At 48.9% G+C, this 20,383-nt stretch overlaps 1 protein-coding gene across 1 annotated transcript; it reads left to right on the top strand.

Moving 5' to 3' along the window:
* Positions 1-12,624: 12,624 nt before the first annotated feature.
* Positions 12,625-19,510, top strand: ITPRIPL2 (ITPRIP like 2). The gene has a single exon (XM_059154744.1). It carries the CDS (start codon positions 13,370-13,372, stop codon positions 14,966-14,968), a length of 1,599 nt encoding a protein of 532 aa, XP_059010727.1. The 5' UTR covers positions 12,625-13,369; the 3' UTR covers positions 14,969-19,510.
* Positions 19,511-20,383: the final 873 nt, after the last annotated feature.

A 20,383-nucleotide genomic window follows, 5' to 3' on the forward strand; every position in this document is an offset into this window, starting at 1 on the left:
AACCAGTAGGATGAAGGGTGTCCTACCCTCCAGTGAGAGGATTCCATGCTCGATGACTACAACATCCAAGAGGATGACGTTGCCGAAGGTTCCAGACAACGTGAGTGGCCTGTTGGGTCTCCCCATCCTTTGCAGCCTACGGATGGGATGGGGAGGTTCCAGAGTCAGCAGGGACGGTGAAAAAACACATAGTATCAAAGATACCCTTGAGGGCACCTGGGTGGCTCAGTGGGTTAAGCCGCTGCCTTCGGCTCAGGTCATGATCTCAGGGTCCTGGGATTGAGTCCCGCATCGGGCTCTCTGCTCGGCAGGGAGCCTGCTTCCTCCTCTCTCTCTCTCTCTGCCTGCCCCTCTGCCTACTTGTGATCTCTCTCTGTCAAATAAATAAATAAAATCTTTAAAAAACAAACAAACAACAACAACAACAAAAAACAAAGATACCCTTGAAATAATTTCTTAAATCCCTAGAATATACAACACTGTACCATCCCTATACATTTAGTTTTTGGGTTGTTTTTTTTTTTTGTCAGGGCCAGAACAGATCACTGCGTTCCTCTGGTTGAGCTCAGTAAGTTGTTTCTTGGGACTGTATTGAAGGGAAATAACAATCTTTGAATATTAGTTGCACCCTGGATCGAGTGAGGTGACAAGCAGATCGTCAGCATTCATTTCGCCCTCAACCGGGAGCCATGCAGTTGACAGAGTCAGCAGTAGACGGGTGGTTTTCCTGGAATCAGTGTTTATATTGTGACTCTCGTATCCACCCCGACTCTCTCTTTCTCTCCCCTCTCCCCACTCCCCCATCTTTCTTTCTTTCTTTTTTTTTTAAGACTTTATTTATTTATTTGACAGACAGAGATCACAAGCAAGCAGAGAGGCAGGCGGGGCGGGGTGGTGGTGGGGAAGCAGGCTCTCCGCTGAGCAGAGAGCCAGATGCGGGGCTCGATCCCAGGACCTTGAGATCATGACCTGAGCCGAAGGCAGAGGCTTGACTCACTGAGCCACCCAGGTGCCCCTCCCCCATCTTTCTGCCATAGCACAGGCACATCTGTCTAGCATTCGTGGGTTCAGGAATGTTCTCCCATCTTGGGGCAGGCTTCTCTTCTCCCCAGTTTTCACGGGCCGGCAAAATAAATTCAGCAAATATTTATTTATTGGGTGATTCTTGTGCCAGGCACTGAGGAGATAATGGGGGTACCAAGCTGATGAAAACCCTGCCACATTCCAGTGGGAGAGGAGCGTGAATCGGGACTCCGACCTAGGATCGCCCACTTGTCATTTTGTTAAGTTAGGATTTAAGGAGGGAGACAACTCCCCATGATCATCATTGTTATCAATTTCTACTTAGAAGAAAATGACTGCTTTAATATCCAACAGAGTGAAAGGAACTCTTATTATTATTTTTTTTTTAAAGATTTTATTTATTTATTTGACAGAGAGAAATCACAAGTAGATGGAGAGGCAGGCAGAGAGAGAGAGAGGGAAGCAGGCTCCCTGCTGAGCAGAGAGCCCGATGCGGGACTCGATCCCAGGACCCTGAGATCATGACCTGAGCCGAAGGCAGTGGCTTAACCCACTGAGCCACCCAGGCGCCCCTTATTATTATTTTTTTTAAGATTTTATTTATTTATTTATTTGAGAGAGACAGAGCGAGCGCGCAGGTGCGCGTGGTCGCAAGTGGGAGGAGGGGCAGAGGGGGAGGGAGAGAGACAAGCAGACTCTATGCTGAGCCCAACTTGGGGCTCGATCTCACCACCCTAAGACCATGACCTGAGCTGAAAGCAAGAGTCGGCTGCTCATCTGACCGAGCCACCCAGGCACTCCTGCTTTTATATTTTTAAGGCTTTTATTTATTTATTTTTTTTTTTTTAAGATTTTATTTATTTATCAGAGAGAGAGAGGGGGAGAGAGCGAGCACAGGCAGACAGAATGGCAGGCAGAGGCAGAGGGAGAAGCAGGCTCCCTGCTGAGCAAGGAGCCCGATGTGGGACTCGATCCCAGGACGCTGGGATCATGACCTGAGCCGAAGGCAGCTGCTTAACCAACTGAGCCACCCAGGCGTCCCTTAAGGCTTTTATTTTTAAAGTAATCTCTACATGCAACACGGGGATTGAATTTACAGCCCCTGAGATGCATGCTACCCCGGCTGAGCCAGCCAGGCACCCTGGGCGTACTCTTAAAAGGATAGGTTTTTCTCAGTGATTATATTAAAACCTTTTCATGTGCAAATTTCCGTTGTTGGGATTCAGCTACGTAAACAAAACTGCTTCGGGTGTGACAGAGAACACTTTAAAGACTGTAGGCAATTTCGCTCACCCCTTTACTTCAAGAGCTGGCTTCCCCAGTTGTCTCCCATTTGCATGCCTTACAAGGGCTCCCTCTCCCCCGCCAGGCTGAATGCCTGAAGATACGCATTATTCATGCAACGTGGCCCACAGCTCAAACCAGCTCCTTCCTCAGGCGCTCAACGGATGGTTTCAGTGCTAGAGAAAAATCGGACGGTGATGGTCAATGAGAGACAGCATATCAGTTTCCAAAACAGCAACGTCCTAGATAGATTTTTCAAATGTACTTTTTTCCTTTCAGCATCAGGTTGAAAAAAAATGTTCAAGCAGACGGAGAGATCGAACAAATTGTACAGAGAACGCCCATCTACCCACCATTGAGAGTCTACCGTGAATGTTTAACTTGACCTGCTTCCTCATGTCTGTCCATTCACCCACCTCTGTCTCACCCATCATTCTAGGTCACTTAAAAAAAAAAAAAAAAGATTATTTATTTATTTATTTATTTGACACAGAAAGAAATCATAAGCAGGCAGAAGTAGGCAGAGAGGCAGGCAGATAGAGAGGGAGAAGCCAAGCAGAGAGCCCAATGCAGGGCTCGATCTCAGGACCCTGGGATCACGACCCTAGCTGAAGGCAGAGGCTCAACTCACTGAGCCACCTGGCGCCCCTCTAGCTCACTTTTGGATCCATTTCAGCTGAGGCCGCGACACATCACCCCAAAACACTTCAACAAGCACATCACTCACTAGAATGCAATTTCAGTTTATGATTTTTTGAGGTAAAACTGAGATGCAGTGGAAGGCACATGCCTGAAGTAGACTGACTATTCACTGAATTTTGACAAATGTGTAATCCAAATCCCTATGCTGATCTATCAAGGATAATTTGAGCGAAATACAATTTTCTTTTGCTATGTGCTGACTTTGAAATGTCCCTACCCTGTAAGAAGAGACTCCACCGTAAATTGAGCCTTATGAAAAATTCTCGACGCCTATCTTATTTTGTTATTTTGCCCCAGGCCCTGAAAAACATCATCAGAGGCCCTTTTGGAAACAACTGACTCAAAGGAGTTTAGGGGGTGGTTTAAGTTGTCAGCATAGGGGCGCCTGGGTGGCTCAGAGGTTCAAGCCTCTGCCTTCGGTTCAGGTCATGGTCCCAGGGTCCTAGGATCGAGTCCCACATCGGGCTCTCTGCTCAGCAGGGAGCCTGCTTCCTCCTCTCTCTCTCTGCCTGCCTCTCTGCCTACTTGTGATCTCTGTCTGTCAAGTAAATAAATAAAATCTTTAAAAAAAAAAAAAAGTTGTCAGCATACAAAGCCTGGGTTCGAATCCCAGCTCTGCCAGCTTCTGACTCTATGAACTAGGGCAAAGTAGGTGCCCTGCCTGTATACCTCAGTTTCCCCATCTACAAAATAAAGGTAGAACCTGCCTCATAGGGTTGTTCTGTGTGTTGAGGGCTGAATTAATTAAATTACATACAGAGCTTAATTAGAACATTGCCCACCAAGAAGCAAACACTCAGGACACACTGACCCCTATCACCGCATTGGTAGCGGGAGACGGACTGGAGGAGGTTTCGTATCTGACTCATTAACTTTGTAGGTAGTGGCTGTTTGAACTCAGTGATTTTTATGTTCCTCTCGGTGCTGAGTCTCTCTGGCCGCATTGGTCCTCCAGCCAGAATTTTAATGACTGTCAAAATTCTCATCATGACATCACCAGACAGTGTCAGTGGGAAGTCTGTGTCCATAAAATGACTCAAATTAGAACTGGAGCAGGTGGGGGATGGGGTTCTTACCCTCTAATTGTGTTGGGTTTTAGTGTAAACCTCGTGGCCTTGAATTTAATATTGCGCCATTGTATTGGCACCGAACTGCATTACAGACACATTAGCTCTCTCTTGGCGCTTCATCTCCGACAGACCGAAGCTTGCCTCTGACTGATGTTGGTTTCATTATTCGGGACTCTTAAATAAACAGAGCTTGCCTCTGACTGATGTTGGTTTCATTATTCGGGACTCTTAAATAAACAGCGTCTTTGAAAACGGAAATCAGGGAGGGACATTTTCCGGTGGAAAACTCTTTATCAATATAGGGATACTTTGCTGGACTTCTGAAATAAGATTCCTTCTTTCATTCAGGCAGCCATTCAACAATTAGTAATTGAGTGTGTATGAGACAGTTATGGCCCCTGTTCGCAAAAACTCTTAAAATATACTTAGAAATACAACATTGATTTAGTAGTCACACAAATAATGAATCACAGTTCGGACAGACTGGTCCAACAGCAGCCCTTGGAGCAGGTACTGTTGGTTGCCTGCTATGGCAAAGGCTGATAATTGTCCCCTGATATTTACTTTCTTCCTTTTCCATAGTCATAAAACACTTATTTCAGTAGGATACATGCTATCTAGGATAAGACTACATTTCCCAGCCTCCTTTGTTGTTCTATGTGGCCACATAGGATTCTGGAACCAATTCCAGTGTGTAGAAGGCGGTTCTCGCACACCACCGAGCAATTCTCCAACACCAGCTGGGGGTCCTACAGTTCCAATCAAATCTGATACTATGTATCTGAAGACAGAGTCACCACAGGTTAAGGGCTCAGTCCCACAAGAAGGCCCCTCACCACCTCACTCTAGGTGCCATTCACAAGGCTAGGTTGTCACCTGTGCTTCTGACCAATGGGAGGTTCTATAGTCAGAGGTTCCAAAACGCCACCACCACCCGGCCTTGGGTTTGATCAATTTGCTAGAGTTGCTCACGGGACAGAGGTGGAAGGTATAGATAGGGCAAGGTATTGGGAAAGGGTGGTGGTGGTGGAGGGGGCTGTGTTCCACATCCTCTCCAGACATCATTCCTCCCCTATCTGCACGTGTTCATCAACTGGACGCTCTCCAAACCCCAAGCTTTTGGATTTTTCATGACGTAGGCGTGATTGAATAACTCATAACTCGTTGGCCGTTGGTGATTGATTCGACCCCCAGCCCCTCCCCTATCTAGAGGTCAGGGGGTAGGACTAAAAGTTTTCAACCTAGTAAAGGCTTGTTTGGTTCTCCCAGCAACCAATCTCACCCTTAGGGGCGCTGGGAAGCCGCCTCATTAACATAACAAAAGACACCTTGATGGCTTTCCCCAAGTAGACCTTTCCAAAGGTTTTAATTGCTCTGTGCCAGGAATGGGGATGAAGCCTGTATATATGTTTCTTTTCTTTTTTAAGATTGTATTTATTTATTTATTTATGTAAGAGCAAGGGAGCAAGCAAGGGTGGAGGGAAGGGCAGAGGGGGAGGGAGAAGAAGATTCCCTGCTGAGCAGGGAGCAGGGTGGAGGGTCTCATCCCAGGAACCCAGGATCGTGACCTGAGCGGAAGGGAGACACTTAACCGACTGAGCCACCCAGGCGCCCCGACCATATATACATTTCTTATTCTAAATCACACCATCCTATCCGGTGACAAGTTATGGCCGATGCAGTGTTGGCAATTCCCTGTACTGCCTTTCTTTGGTCCTTTTACTTCCTCCCTTGGGATCTGCATCCCCAGTAACACATTCAGATGCAAGCCATACTAGGTTCTGTTTTCCAGGAAATGGGGCTAAAACGCCTTCCCACCTCGTGCCACCACCACCCCTGCGTCATAGTTACCAGAAAGAGGCATCCTCACATGACCTCAGACCCCAGTGGGGATTATTATAAGGATCCGAGGCAAAGAGGCCACAGGGCGCACTCCAACAGGAATGAGGTCTGGAATGTCATTCAGGCACATGGCGGCGTTAGTGGCCCAACATTGACTCGGACACTCAGCATTCTTGGATCAGCTGCTCCTTCCTACCCTCCCCTGACCCGCCATGGTATCTATTTCCCCCAAGGTCTTGGCGTATTCTGTGGCTTCTGCTTAATTCTGAATCCTGCTTCCTCTCAGGTTCTCTGTCCCATTCAGAATCCCCAAGGGAAAAGATGAGTTTGAGTCAGTGAGTCACCATCTAGTATTGGGTGGCATTATTGGCAAAGCCATATGGCAGGCTCCTTTGTTGCCAGCCGTCCTGGTGCAGTCCCTTAAGAGTAAATATTTAGAAACATACACCTTTGACATTGCCGTAACATCTGTAAAAAATGACTGATGGGCATATCTCTCGGAATAGAGGATAGACCAGCGCGGGTTTTCTGAGTTGCCTTTGAGATGAGCTGTGTGACAACATCGCAGAACCAACGGGAAACTTCTAAAGAAACAGCAATAGATCATTTATCATATACAGTTGAGGGCACTGAGAAAGCTACACGAAAGGACTCTGAGCCCACCTTCCAGAAAAGATTCCTAAGCCACACAGCAGAACCTGGCCATCACGGGAGCTGCTGCCTCTGACCCTGCCAGAGAGCAGCCTGTGGAATCAAGACCCAGCCATGGGTGTTAGAACCACCCACCTTTGCCGCCAGCCTTACTAGCAAAGTGGCCATCTTGGGCAGCTTCTGTCCCTGCGCCAGAGAATCTAAGAATGTGTTCAGCTTTCCAGCCCTAGATCCAGAAGAAGGCTTGCTGGAGAAGGCTAGAAAGGGCGGTGTGAGAATCCCACAGTGTCTGTTCACCCACTCCAGACTCCCGCAACAAAAGGACTCACACATCCCGCTCCCCACGACTGTCGCATGATTCCTGGACCTCCATGCATGGTACATTCTGTTGCCATCACCCCAGATGGCCTCCCTGCATTTCTGTGGCTCAAAACCTTATTCATTCATTCAAGGAATCTCTGAAGTGCCCAGCATGGCATTGGGGGTTGGGGATACCAAGCTGCATCTGGCAATATCCCTGCTTCCAAGAACCTCATCTCCTGGTCAGGGACATAGACACATAAATTAACCTGCCTCCCCAGGATGCCCCCTTTCTGTACCATAAAACCCTTTACAATGCGAAAGGGAGTGAAGCGCCAGGTGGAAGCGCTCAGCTCTGGGGTCAGGTTTGCCAGCTGTGTGACTTGGAGTAAGTTACTCACCCTCTCTTAGACTCACTTTTCCCATGTACAAAAGGGCATTGATAACAACACTGCCTCACTGGGCTTGTCCTGAATATTCAAGGAGATGCTGCTTCGGAAAAGCTGCATCCAGGAGGCCCAAGGGCCCATGATATTATCAAACATAATGACCTTTCCCATCCTTCAAAGCCTGATCAGACGTCTCATCCCCGTCGCCGTGAACCTTCCCTAAGCCTCCTGTGAGAAATGAGTCACCTCAGCCTTCTCTCTTCCTCTATCAGTGTTGTCATTCTTCCTCCGTGGGCAGGGACACACCTCTGGCATATCAGAAATGCTAGAAGGACCATGTGTATATATTTGCTGATCTATTTAAAAAAAAAAAAAGCAGGAGGGGCCCTTGTCAAATATTAAACATTAAAGGATACTTTATTTATTTTTAAAGATTTTATTTATTTATTTGACAGAGAGAGAGATCACAAGTAGGCAGAGAGAGGAAGGGAAGCAGGCTCCCTGCCTAGCTGAGAGCCGGATGTGGGGCTCGATCCCAGTTCCCTGGAATCATGACCTGAGCTGAAGGCAGAGGCCCTAACCCACTGAGCCACCCAGGTACCCTTAAAGGATACTTTAAAGGAAATAATTATCAAAAGTCACTGAAGGGGTGGCAGTTTTCTGAATCCGCCCATATTGTGTAGATAGAGCACCCTGACTGTTTTCCTCGGCATTCCTCTCTGCCTGGCACAAGGTGAGAACCCGCAGAGGTATGTAATAAATTAATAATAAACGATCTTGTGTTTGTTCTGACACATACAGGAGATTTTCCAAGGGCAAAGTTCTGAGGCCCGTTCCTTGAACTCTCTGGAGGAAATGAGCTATGGCAACCGATTAGAAGCAGGAAAAACAGTACCAGTGATACATCATTTGCTCAGTGTAGTGGGGTGAATTGTGGCCCACTGTGAGATAATAGAAAATATATATATTAGTCTCTGTGCCTGGTTCCTGGCACAGAACTCCTAAAACCCTTGTAATTTCCTAGGTGATAACAGCACTAGGAGCATCTTTTATTCTAATGCAGTGACTCTGGGGGCGCTCCTGGATGGCTCCAGGATGGGGTCTGCTCACCAGGAAGACCAAGCCATGTTGAGAAGCTGCGTGTTTTCAGCAGCCCTACCACTTCTCCAGAGAGGGGCAAGGGGCTAAAATTGAGTTAATAATTGATCATGCCTGGGGGTGCCCCAGGGGGCTCTGACAGCTAAGCATCTGTCTCAGGTCATGATCTCCGGGTCCTGGGATGGAGCCTGTGTCAAGGTCCCTGCTCAGCGGGGAACCTGTTTCTTCTTCACCCTCTGCCTGCCACTCCCCTGCTTGTGCGCGCGCTCTCTCTGTTAAATAAATAAAATCTTAATAATTAATCATGCCCACGTGAGAAAGCCTCCGTAAATTCTCAATAGTACCAGGCTTGGGGAGCTTCCAAGCTGGTGAACACATCCATATATTAGGAGGGTGACATGCCCCCCTGTAAAAAAAAGGGGGGCATCCCAACTCCATACGGATGGAAGTACATTTATCGTGTCCTCTAATAAACTGGGAGACATGCCCCCCTGAGTTCTGTGAGCTATTTTAGCAAACTAATCAAACTTGAGGAGGGGGTTATAGGAACCTCCAATGTGCACCCAAGTTGGACAGAATAGTGGGTCATTTGGGGAGACCTACTACTTGTGATTGGTGTCTGAGGTGTGTGTGTGGGGGGCAGTCTGGTGGGACTGAGCTCTTAACCTGTGGGATCTGATACCATCTCCAGGGAGATAGTGTGTCACAATCAAGGTAAATTGTAGGACACCCAGCTGGTATGACAGAGAATTGTTTGTTGTGGGGGGGATAAGCTCCTTGTGTTTGATGGCCAGAAGTGCCAGAAGTGGGGTTTGCAGCGTGAGTAGCAAAGGAGACACGTAAGAAGGAAAACTGAGGCTCTTCCAATAAGTCCCCTCCCCCAAAGAGATAAGTCCCTGTCCTTGGAACCTATGAATGTGAGCTTATTGGGGAAGGGAATCCTTGCGGAGGTAATTAAGGATCTCCAGATGAGATCACCAGGATTGCATCCAGTGACAAGTGTCCTTCCAAGAGACAGAAAAGGGTACAGACACAGAGGAGAAGCCTATGGCAAGAGAGAGGCAGGGGTTAGAGCATCGTGATCTGGCCACAAGCCAAAGAAGGCCTGGGGCCACCACAAGCTGGACCAGGCAAGGAAGGATCCTCCCCTTAAGCCTTCTGAGGGAGCACAGCCCTGTTGCCTTCAAGAACTGTGAGGGAATACATGTCTGTTGTTTTAAACAGCTCATCCCCCACCACCTACCGCCCTGTCCCCGTGGTTCTTTGTTACGGCAGCCCCAGGAAATGAATGCAGTTGCTTTGGGTTTATAATAGCAGACCCAAGTAGTCAGAGCAAAGACTGTAGGGCCTGAAATATTTATTCTCTGGCCTTTTATACAAAATGTTTGCTCTCCTGTGATCGAGAGTTGCCCTACGTTATATGGCTGAAGACGGCACGCCACCATTTCCACTAGGGAGAACATGTTACTCTATTAAATTCCCCACTCTCCTCCAGAGATTATAGGGGAGATTGAAGCAAAGTGAGATTAAGAGATTTATCCCGAATGGTGGCCACCTGTTGTTTTTGCATGCCAAAACATTCCCCCCTCTTCTAGCATGCCAGCTGTGACTTTCTAGGAGGGATACCCCTCCCATAGTCCCCCTGGTTTGGGCAGGGCTCCCCCAACTTCAACTGTGTTAGTCAGCTGGGGCTCCATGTACCACAGACCGAATGGCTTTAAGCAACAGAAAATTATTTTCCCATAGTTGTGGAGGCTGGAGAGCCCAAGGTCAAGGTGCAGAGGGTCTGGTTTCTGGTGCACTCTCTCCCTGGACAATAGATGTCTGTCCCTGGCCAACACAAGGTCTTTCCTTGGTGTGTGTTTATATGTATGGGGAGAGGCCTCTGTGTCTTTTCCTTTTCTTCTTCTTCTTCTTCTTCTTTTTTTTTTTTGAAAGATTAATTTGAGAGAGAGAAAAAGAGAGAGAGAGTGAACATGCAGGGGGAGGGGCAGAGGGAGAGAATCTCCAAGCAGACTCCCCACTGAGCACAGAGACCTACTTGGGGTGCCGTCGCAGGACCTGTGAGATCATGATCTGAGCAAACCCAAGAGTCAGGGCTCGATCCACTGAGTCACCCATAGAACCCTTCCTCTTCTTATAATGACACCAGTCTTGCTGTGTTAGGGCCCATCCTTATAACCATTTATCTTTAATGAACCTGGAAAAGCTGTTTCCAGATAGTCACATTAGGGGTTAGGGTTTCAATATATGAATTTTGAGGGGACACAACTCAGTCCAGGCCAGGTTTATCAGTGTGTTCTCTAACTTGACCACTGTTTGTTTGTTTGTTTATATTAAAAAAAATTATTTGCCAGAGAGAGAGAGAGACAGCCCAAGCACAAGCAGGCTCCCCACTGAAAAAGGAGCCCAGCTGTTGGACTCAATTCTAGGACCCTGGGATCACGACCTGAGCCGAAGGAAGATGCTTAAAAGACCTAGCCACCGAAACATTCCTATTTTATTTTTTGGTAAGATTTTATTTATTTATTTATTTGAGAGAAAGAGCAGGAGCGGAGGAGGAGGGGCAGAGAGAGAGGGAGAAGCAGACTCCCCACTGAGCACGGAGCCCATCTATTTATTTAAAAAAAAAATTTTTTTTAAAGTAAATTCTATCCCCAATATGGGGCTCAAACTCAGAATTCCAAGATCAAGAGTCACATGCTCTACCAACTGAGTTAGCCAGGTACCCTGATCTTGGTCACTTTTAGCATATTTCTCAAGACTCTCTCTAGGAATGGCATTTGCTACAATTTTCAGGCAAGCACAGCTCTCTTTTCCTCGCCACAGAGGTTAATAGGAGATAAGGCTAGAGCAGCCAGGGGCTGCTTAACTCTTCTAACAGAGTTAAGAAGGAAAGAGAGGGGCACCTGGGTGGCTCAGTGGGTTAAAGCCTCTGCCTTTGGCTCAGGTTGTGATCCCAGGGTCCTGGACTCGAGCCCTGCATCAGGCTCTCTGCTCAGCAGGGAGCCTGCTTCCTCCTCTCTCTCTGCCTGCCTCTCTGCCTACTTGTGATCGCTGTCTGTCAAATAAATTAAAAAAATCTTTAAAAAAAAAAAAAAAAAGAAGGAAGGACAGTACCTGTATCCAACTGTACCAAAGCAGGCTTCCCTGAGCGTCTCAGTTAATGTGACACAGTAAGTTATTTTTTTAGCTGTGTTTCTATGACTTGCATCAGAAGAACCTGGACTAGTAGACCATGAGCTGTAGAACCTGGACTAGTAGGTTCTAGTCTAGAAGAACCTGGACTAGTAGACCATGGGCTGAAAGCCGGTCTCCTTAGCTCCAAGAGGCTCAGCCCAGGATTTCCTGGGAGTCATCCCGATGCTTAAGTCCGCAGCCACCCTGTGCGTCCTGAGTCCCAGAGGTCAGCTGAGTTCTGACATTTTTAATGCATTCACCTTTGCTCTCCTTAAATGTTTTCTTTTGGGGGATGGGGTGGGAAGGTGCAATGAGCATAAATAAGTAAAGATAATTATTTCAATAAATCCAGTTTGACTGATCAAGTCCAGATTATTTCAGGCAGTGCTCCATGTTATGAAATGAACCAAAGCTTCCCGAGGACTGAGGTCCCAGTGCAGGTCCTGACAAAGGACACAAATTCTCAGCGGTGAGTGGGGGACTCTCTGGCACCCCTCCCGGGGTCCTGCCCCCTGGCTTCTCTGGATCTAGATGTCTGTATTCAAGACACAGCTCTGCTAAAGCTGTGTGACCCTGGGTAAGTCCCCCAATCCGGCTCTGCCCATTTCCTCATCTGAAAAATGGGGAAATAATAGTGTACATTTCAGAGGATTGACAAGAGGAGTGGGTATGTGTAAGGTGATTAGCACAGTACTGGCACACAGTAAGTCCTCTGTAAAAGCTGCAATTGTTATCCCCAAGGCTGGCTCCCCCTGGTTCAGCGCACCGTGAGCCTCGGGCTTCCATGGGGCAGCCCCCCGCCTTCTCTTTTTTTTTTTTTTTCTTTCACGGTTTTTTCTGCTACAGAATCCTTTCTCTTTTGGTTTCCTTTTTAAGAAAGGCTGTAAGCTTTTCGAAGAGCAGAAACCTCGGGTCATCTTGCCCACTACTGTTTCCCCAGCTCCTGGCCTATGGCCTGGCACGTAGTAGGTGCTCAGTAAACAGTGGTTTGAATAAGGGACGGCAGCCCCGTGGCAGCGGCCACTTCCGTGCCAGAGCCTGCCACGCCACCAGCGCCACGACTTGCTTGGCTGGGGGCGGGGAGGGACACGCTGGGTGTGAGCCCTTCTCTCGGCTTTTCAACTTCCCCGTGTAACTTTATGTGAGCACCACTCCAGAGGCTCCCAGGCCGAGGCCACCGCCCCGGAATCCGGGCCTTCCCGGTTCTGCCTTTGGGGAGAAGGGAGGGGCGGTGGCCCGCGAGAAGCCAGTTCCAGGCGCGTCCTGAAGTCCCTCCCGCCGCCCCGCGTCGCTTTAAGGCGGAGGCCGGGGAGGGGGCCGCGCCACCCGCCGGCTCCGCGCACGGCTCCAGACTTCGGCATTTCCTCCCCGCTAGCTGGCGCGGACTCTTCTCCCCTCGCAAGAGGGAACTCCCGGGGCCGAGTAACGGGAACAAGCGCGGAGGAGAGCGAGAACGAGCGCCGAGAGGGAGCCCGGGAGTGCCGCCCAGGGTAGGAGGCAAGCCCGGCCGGGTCAGAAGCTGGCCGCCGGCAGCGAGCCGGGGCGCCGGGCGGGGAGAGCCGCCGGGCGGGACCAGGCGTGCAGCCGGCGCAGGGCGCGGCCCGGGGCCCGCGAGTGCAGGGCGGGCCGCAGCTGGAAGGAAAACTTGAGCTGGGAGAGGGGGTCGAGCTGGAGAGCGCCTTCCCCCGGCCCTGCGAGGGGGGAGCCGCCGCGGAGGCGAAGGAGACCCGGACCGCGGGGCTGCTCGGGCGCTGCCCGCATGCTGGGCCGGGGGCGCCGCCGGGGCTCGCGCCCTGGACTGCAAGGCCGCCGCGGTCCCGGGCGCCCGGTATGTCGGTGCACTACACCCTCAATCTGCGCGTCTTCTGGCCCCTGGTGACCGGCCTCTGCACTGCCCTCGTGTGCCTCTACCATGTCCTCCGGGGAAGCGGGGGCGCCCGGGCCGAGCCCCGCGACGGCACGGACGGCGGCTTCCCGCTGCTTAAGGTAGCCGTCCTGCTCTTCCTCGGCTACATCCTCCTGCGCTGTCGCCACGCAGTTCGGCAGCGCTTCCTCCCAGGGTCTCCTCGCCTGGGGAGCCACTCCACCTTCTCTGCTGGACACTTCCCAGAGCCGAGTCTTGGCATCTTGCTGGAGAGTTACTACGAGCACGAGTTGCGCCTGTCCCCGCACGTGCTGGGCCACAGCAAGGCGCACGTGAGCCGAATCGTGGGCGAGCTGGTGCGGGCTGGCCGCGCCCGGGGATCCCCTGGTCCCATCCCCGGCGGGGCGCTGGCCTTGGCCTTCCGTGGGGACTTCATCCAGGTGGGCAGCGCCTACGAGCAGCATAAAATCCGGCGGCCCGACGGCTTCGACGTGCTGGTGCCCCTGCGTCTCCCGCCGCTGGTGGCGCTGGAGCCCAGGAGCCTGGGCCCTGAGCCCGCGCTGGCCCCAGCCTTCCACGGCTGCTTCGTGTGCGCCCTCAAGGCTCCGCCGGGGGCCTCCGGGAGCCACTGGCTCCGGGACTGCAAACCCTTCGCCGACGGCTTCTGCGTGGACGTGCTCGGGCGGCGTCACCTCTCTGCCCCGCTGGTGCTGCGCTGGTTCCAGGCGCACCTGCAGCGCTCCCTGGCTACCGTGCGCTACAGTCTGGAGGGGCGTTGTCGGGTCAGCCTGACCCCGGGCGGCCTGGAACAGCCTCCCACCCTGCACATCCTGCCCTGCCGCACCGACTATGGCTGCTGCCGCCTGTCCATGGCAGTGCGTCTCATCCCCGCTGTACATCTGGGTGATGGCGTTTTCCTCGTGGCACCACCACCATCCCCCTCACCCGTCGGGCCCCCGTCAGAGCTCCCGGGAGGCCTGCGCACGGATGCACTGTGGGGTGTGAACACAGCTCGGCAGGAGCAGAAGCTGCTGTGCTGGGTGCAGGAACGGGCCCCTCCAGGTGCCTGCTACCTCAAGTGCCTACAGTTACTTAAAGCTCTGCGAGACCTGGGCGCCCGCGGGCTGGACCCAGCGGCCACAGCCCAGTGGGGACGCATCCTGTCCTCATATATGCTCAAGACAGCGCTGCTGGCGGTGCTGCTGCGTGAGGGGGTTCCTGCTCAAGGCTGGGATGAGGCACACCTGTGCGATCGGTTGGAAGAATTAGTGCAGTTCCTTAGGGACTGCCTGCTGCGACGCCAGACGCTTTTCCACTGCGTCCTGGGCCCTGGTGGGGCAGCTGCCGAGGTGGGCCCCCTGCCCAAGGTACTGCGTGAGGCCGCCCCTGTTGACCTCCTGGCTGCATTCGACAGGCAAGCCCGGGAACTTGCCGCATCGAGGTTGCTGTCCACCTGGCGAAGGCTGCCCCAGCTGCTCCGGGTCTACGGAGGTCCTCGCTACCTTGACAGGTGTCCCCCACCCCGGAGTCAGCGGGCACAGGGATTTCCTGAAGATCAACCATAAACCTTGATAGTGTTCCCCACCTGGCCTAATGCTCCTAAAGCTTCTTCCACCGCATGGGGTGGGGATGGCAATGAAGCCGGTTTCATGCAAGGAAATGAGGTGCCAGAGGTGTTGGAAAATTGGGAGAGTGACATTTGGTGGCTTATATGTCCCCCCGGCCCCACAATCCAGTATAGCTATGGCATCTTGTTCACTCCCACCAACGTATTCTGAGCGAGCTACAGAAAGGCCTCCAACACCAGCAGCTAAGGGTTGGTTCAAATGTTGGTTTGTGTGGAATGATTCTGCAGAAGAATCCAGCTTTTAGGAAAGCCCCATGAAGGAAGTAAGAACTAGCTGCAGAGAAAGTGCCCTCGCTCCCAAATTTAAAGAAGCTAATGTGTTTTTTGTTGTTGTTGTTTTTTTGTTTTTTGTTTTGCTGTAACTACTTGCTCTGTCCTGGGTTCCTGATTGTCTTTTAAAAAGTGTAAATCTTTATCTACAACTGGAATTGAAGTTCTATTCTAGGGGCTAATGTTCTGAGGAACACTGTTTCCACTACTCAAATTAATACTGATGTGTTATTTTAAGTGGTACCATCACGGGTGTTTGACAGGATTGCAAAGAATTAAGTCATATGGGTTGAGAGGCAGTCAAGAGTTGGTTAGAGAAACTTCCAGAGCAAATAGCACTTTATTTTGATCAGTCCTTTCATTTTGTGGTAATTGCCACTGCCAAGTGTTGCATCAGAAAGGGAGGCCAGTTACATTTATTAGTAAGAAATGTGCAGTCTTAAAAAGCAGTTTTGCCTAACATCCCTACAGGCCTACCCTGGACTATGTACCAGTCCACACCCATTCATGGAGAGCCCACCGTGAGCCAGGCACGGTGCAAAGTAGCAAAAGATCCATGTTTAGGACCACACTGGTGCGCAGGTAAAACACATGGGGTTTTGAGAAAGATACATTTCAGTCTTTGCCTATCCAGGTGACTCACCAGACATGCTGCTGGCTGGAGACAGAAACATTTTGTTGTTGTTTGAAGCCTTTTGAACAAACTCCTCTGCATGGGAGTCTCTGAGTTTCACGAGATAATGCGCAAATGTCTGTCTTAGTGCCTTGAGTGTAGTTAGCTCTCTTGGTCAGTGCTCAGTTATGGTTAGTGGTTACCACGTTTCCCTCCCTGGTGGCCTTTAAGTGGTCCTAATGCCGACTTGGAGGAGCGGTTGACTGGACCCAGGTCTTGTAAAGCATTTCCTATAGAATTCAGTATCTTGGGCTCTGTGCTCCCTGACCACCCACCAGCAGTCAGCAGAAGAGAGCTAGGGAGGAGGGGAGGGGGCCACGCCGCCTGCCAGCAGTCTTTTTTTTTTTTTTTTTTTTCCCTTTGCACATAAATATCCCCAACTCACTTTAGGTTTAGTTTAGGTTCAGAATAGTCCATCATCTGCTTGCCTAATAGAAAATGCAGCCAGTCCCACCCAGTGTTAGACTTTGGGACTTTGAAATTTTTTTTAATAGAGACATGTATTTCCTTAGACTCTTAAAGGTAAAACTTGGAAGACAGAAATAGCCACCTGAATAGGGCCATTGTTTTAACTTCTGAGTTATTTTGAGGGAATTCTTTAAACTTTCTTTAGGGGACCTACTTGGCCATGGCAGGAAATCCTTGTGAATAAATGATTTGCAGGGAATCCTCTCGGGAGCTGCAGAGCCTGAGATCTTTTGCAACCTTGGACTGGAAGAGAAACAGTTGCAAATGTCCTGCCTTCTCTTTGAGGTTGTTCTGGGGACAGTTCCTCTTTATATCGCAAAGGTCATTCCCAGCTTTTAAGGTCAGTGTTAGGTTATAAGGTACTGAGTTTAGCAAACGGATCAGTCTACCAGCTTCCTGCAAAGATATAAACTGAGTAATGTTTCTTAAAATTACTTTTTAAAACAGATGCAAAGAGTAAGTAGATCTCTCTGTCTATATATATATATATTTATATTGTCTCCATATTGGCTCCAATTCCCCCTGTAGTCATTAAGTCTACTGAAGTGGGGAATAGCAAAGCTGTTGGAGGGATGATAAAGCTTTAAAAGCGGAACTTTCCAAATGTCTCTAGTTGAGTTGATAGGTTCCTTTTTTTTTTTTTTTTTTTTTAAATCTTAACTAGTCTTTTGAAGTTTAAATCTGGTAACATTTTGTTCTTGTAGTGTTTTAGTATTTTTATTTTAAGGCTAATTACCCAAAGCCTCATCCATCCTCAAGAGTTTTAAATTTTATTATTATTTTTTAATTAATGGGGCATTGTGTTTGTGAATTGTTAAAATATTAATGTTTTATTTAAGTGCCATGCTGAGTGATAGTTCTCTGTACATGGCAACCAAAACCTAGAGATTTCGATCAATTTTGATCAATATTTAGTGATCCCAAACATGTACTGTGTACAAATGAAATAATACAACATTTTAGCCAGGTGTGATGGTTGCCCGAGGCACTTAAATTAAGCTCATCTCTGTCTTTTATCAGGGCTCCGTCATTTCCTTGATCTGAAATGTGCACATTTTTGGTGTATACTTGGTACTAGAGATTCACGTACGCAAAGATTCTTACACAAGAAGCCTCAATATTGCTCATAGTAAAAAAAAAAAAAAAGAAGAAGAAGAAGAAGAAGAAGAAGAAAAGATTAACTGTCCAGCCAGTGCCTGAAGAAAAGTTTTGGGGAGGACGACTCAGCCATTTTTCCAAAAGATACCCTTCAGTAACTCCCACTGACCTGTCTTGGGAGCTATCCTGCAAGGCTCATGGTTGTGGGCTGAGAAATAGAGATTTTTTTTTTTTTTGGCAAGAGGAGTGGAAGAAGCTATAAGAAAGACCGGAAGCAAGAGAACCAAGAGAAATCTGAAGAATTCAGGAGGGAGGCCTTAAGAGGGAACCAAAGGAAGAGATGGAGAGAAAGGGAACCCCGGGGGGGGGGGGGGAATCACATGAGGGTGTAAGAGGTTTGGGTAGGAAACACCTTTTTAGGTATGTGCTATTTCAAACCAGGGGTCGCAAACTCAGCAGCCTGCAGAAGCCAGGCAGGGAGATCAGTATGGGAAGGGGTGGGTGGGTGGAGGGTGGGGACTGTGCCCCCCTTAAGCATGGCAGCCATTGGTCAGCTCTGTGCTGGGAAAAAGGTAAGGAGGGGCGAGAAATCAGGAATTTTTTTAAAGGGAGACTTTCTCAATTTGAAACAAAATCATTTTGAATTGTCCTAAACACCACGTGGGCCAAACAGAACATTTGCTTAAGTCTGGGGCCACCAGTTTGCGACCCCTGCTGAACCCTCCAAGTATGTATAAGGTTATATTTATTGTTCTGGAGATGTTGTTGTTATACATAGTTGGGGGTGTGATATTCCAAGTCCTTCTTTCTCAGAGCTAAGCTTTATTGTAGAAACAAACCAAAAAAAAAAAAAAAAAAAAAATTAACAAGGCCACAGATAACACTTAACTCAAAATTCCCAGAAGGACCCTCCATCCCGGAGCTGTTCTTGTCCAGCTACACCGCCTCCAAGCAAACCACTGGGGGTCAGTTCTTGGCATTTCCTTCCTGGTGAGTGGAGGCTAAACTCCTCTGCTCTGCCTCAGAGTTCACAGATGAGTAATCAGGAAGGATTGCAGAATAACTTGTTTCTTTTTTATTTGTATTTTGTTCTTCTTTTTAAAATTAATCATTTATTTTAGTAGTATGCCAGTCTGTGGCTTAGCAGTGATGGTGGATGGTCTTGGACCCCAGAAAACTAAGGCTGGGTCTTCAGGCCAACCTTCTTAGGCTTGTTACCATTCCTACCACCAAGAACACTGTTGGCTCCCACCAAAACTGACATCCTGGCATTCGGAAGGGGTGAGCCTAACATGCATGCTTCCAGAGCATCTCTTTTAACCTCCTGGAATAAGTCACTCTTTCTGTAAAATGTGGGTGGGTGGTGGGGAAGAAGATTTAACTACCCACATGGAGGAAGGCTATTACCTCCTTCCCCAGTAATGAGGGAAATGAACCTTACTAATTTCCAGAGATCCTTGAGAGGGGAAAAAGGTTCAGTGTTATCATCTTGGTGTTTGTTAATTTTTTTTTTTTTAAACACACGTCTGTTACTTAGACACTACTGTTTGTTTTCTTTTATGCCTACATAGCACATGATTTGATGGGAATTTAGCAAGTATAAGTTGGGAGAGGGTGAAGATAATATGCAATCATCTATATAGAGAGAATAGCCTTAAAAAAACTATACATACTCTGGTTTTTGAAGTATCCGATATTCAGGAAGATTTTTAGCACCTTTTGCTTTAAAAAAAAATTGTGCCTTGATTCAGTGACTTGACTTTAAAACATTCCTCTTATTTTATTGTTATTTTAAATGTGTATTCTGACCCCAACTGTGTATTATGAATGTAGTCTGTTGGCTGCAGTCATAGTATATGGTTGGTTCCAATAACAGAGACCAAAGGGTTAATCAATCAAATATGATCCCGCTGCTACAGTTGTGTGATTAAAAGGAATTTTAGGTCACACCCCACTTCTGTGGCCCAAACAGTTGAGGCCTCCTTTTGTTTTTCTGTTTCAGGTTGGAGTAAATTTGCACTTTTAATCTTTTGAGGTTTTTTTGGGGGGGGCGGGCTTGTTCTTTTATACTTTGCTTTGTTAATAAAGGAACTTGTAGAAAACTCTAGACTGAATGTCAGATTTGGGGAGGGCTCTCCTCTTTCTGAAAGGCAGCCCTGGCTTATGATTCCTTACACAGGCTCACTCGCTTTCAGCATCTGGGTGCCTGGGAGTCTTTCTCACTCAGCAATGCTAGAATAATTGTATACAGTTGGCACTGCACGCAGACAGGCAAGGATGTTAATTCACAGCCCTGTAGGTTTGCAGCCCAGGGTCCTGCCTTCAAGTCTTTTTCCTTGCCTAGAACCTTCTGCCTGGCTTCCCCCCCCCCCCCAACACACACCCTGTAACACAATTCAAGTCTTGGCCTGTGGCTCATTTATTGCTCAAGAATTCTGCTCAGAAATCTCTCAGGCCCTCGGGCGCTCCCCAAATGGTAAACATTTGCTAATAGTGAAAAACCACGGGGCTTAGTGAAAGATGGAATCTTGGAGACGATGCAGGACTCCTCGAAGTCTTGGAGCCAGGTGGAAGTTAAGAGAACCTGCAGCCACAGGCTGATGAAGCAGGAGTTCACGGGGCAGAGGCGGTGGGTGTGTCTTACTCAGTTTCCAACAAGTAGCTGGTGACTGGGTATTGTCCCCGGTGTTGAGGACACATGCAGAAGTGACCCAAACGGACGGGGTCTCCCTCTCAGGAGCTCGCAAACTCCCTGTGAGAGGCAGTTCCGTTGTTGCCATGCAGTGTGGTGAGGAAGGGCTGTGGAAACACAGAAGAGGGGCATCTCACAGGGTTTGGGAATTT

Source organism: Mustela lutreola, chromosome 17 (assembly GCF_030435805.1).
Source record: "Mustela lutreola isolate mMusLut2 chromosome 17, mMusLut2.pri, whole genome shotgun sequence".
NCBI classification, from domain to species: domain Eukaryota; kingdom Metazoa; phylum Chordata; class Mammalia; order Carnivora; family Mustelidae; genus Mustela; species Mustela lutreola.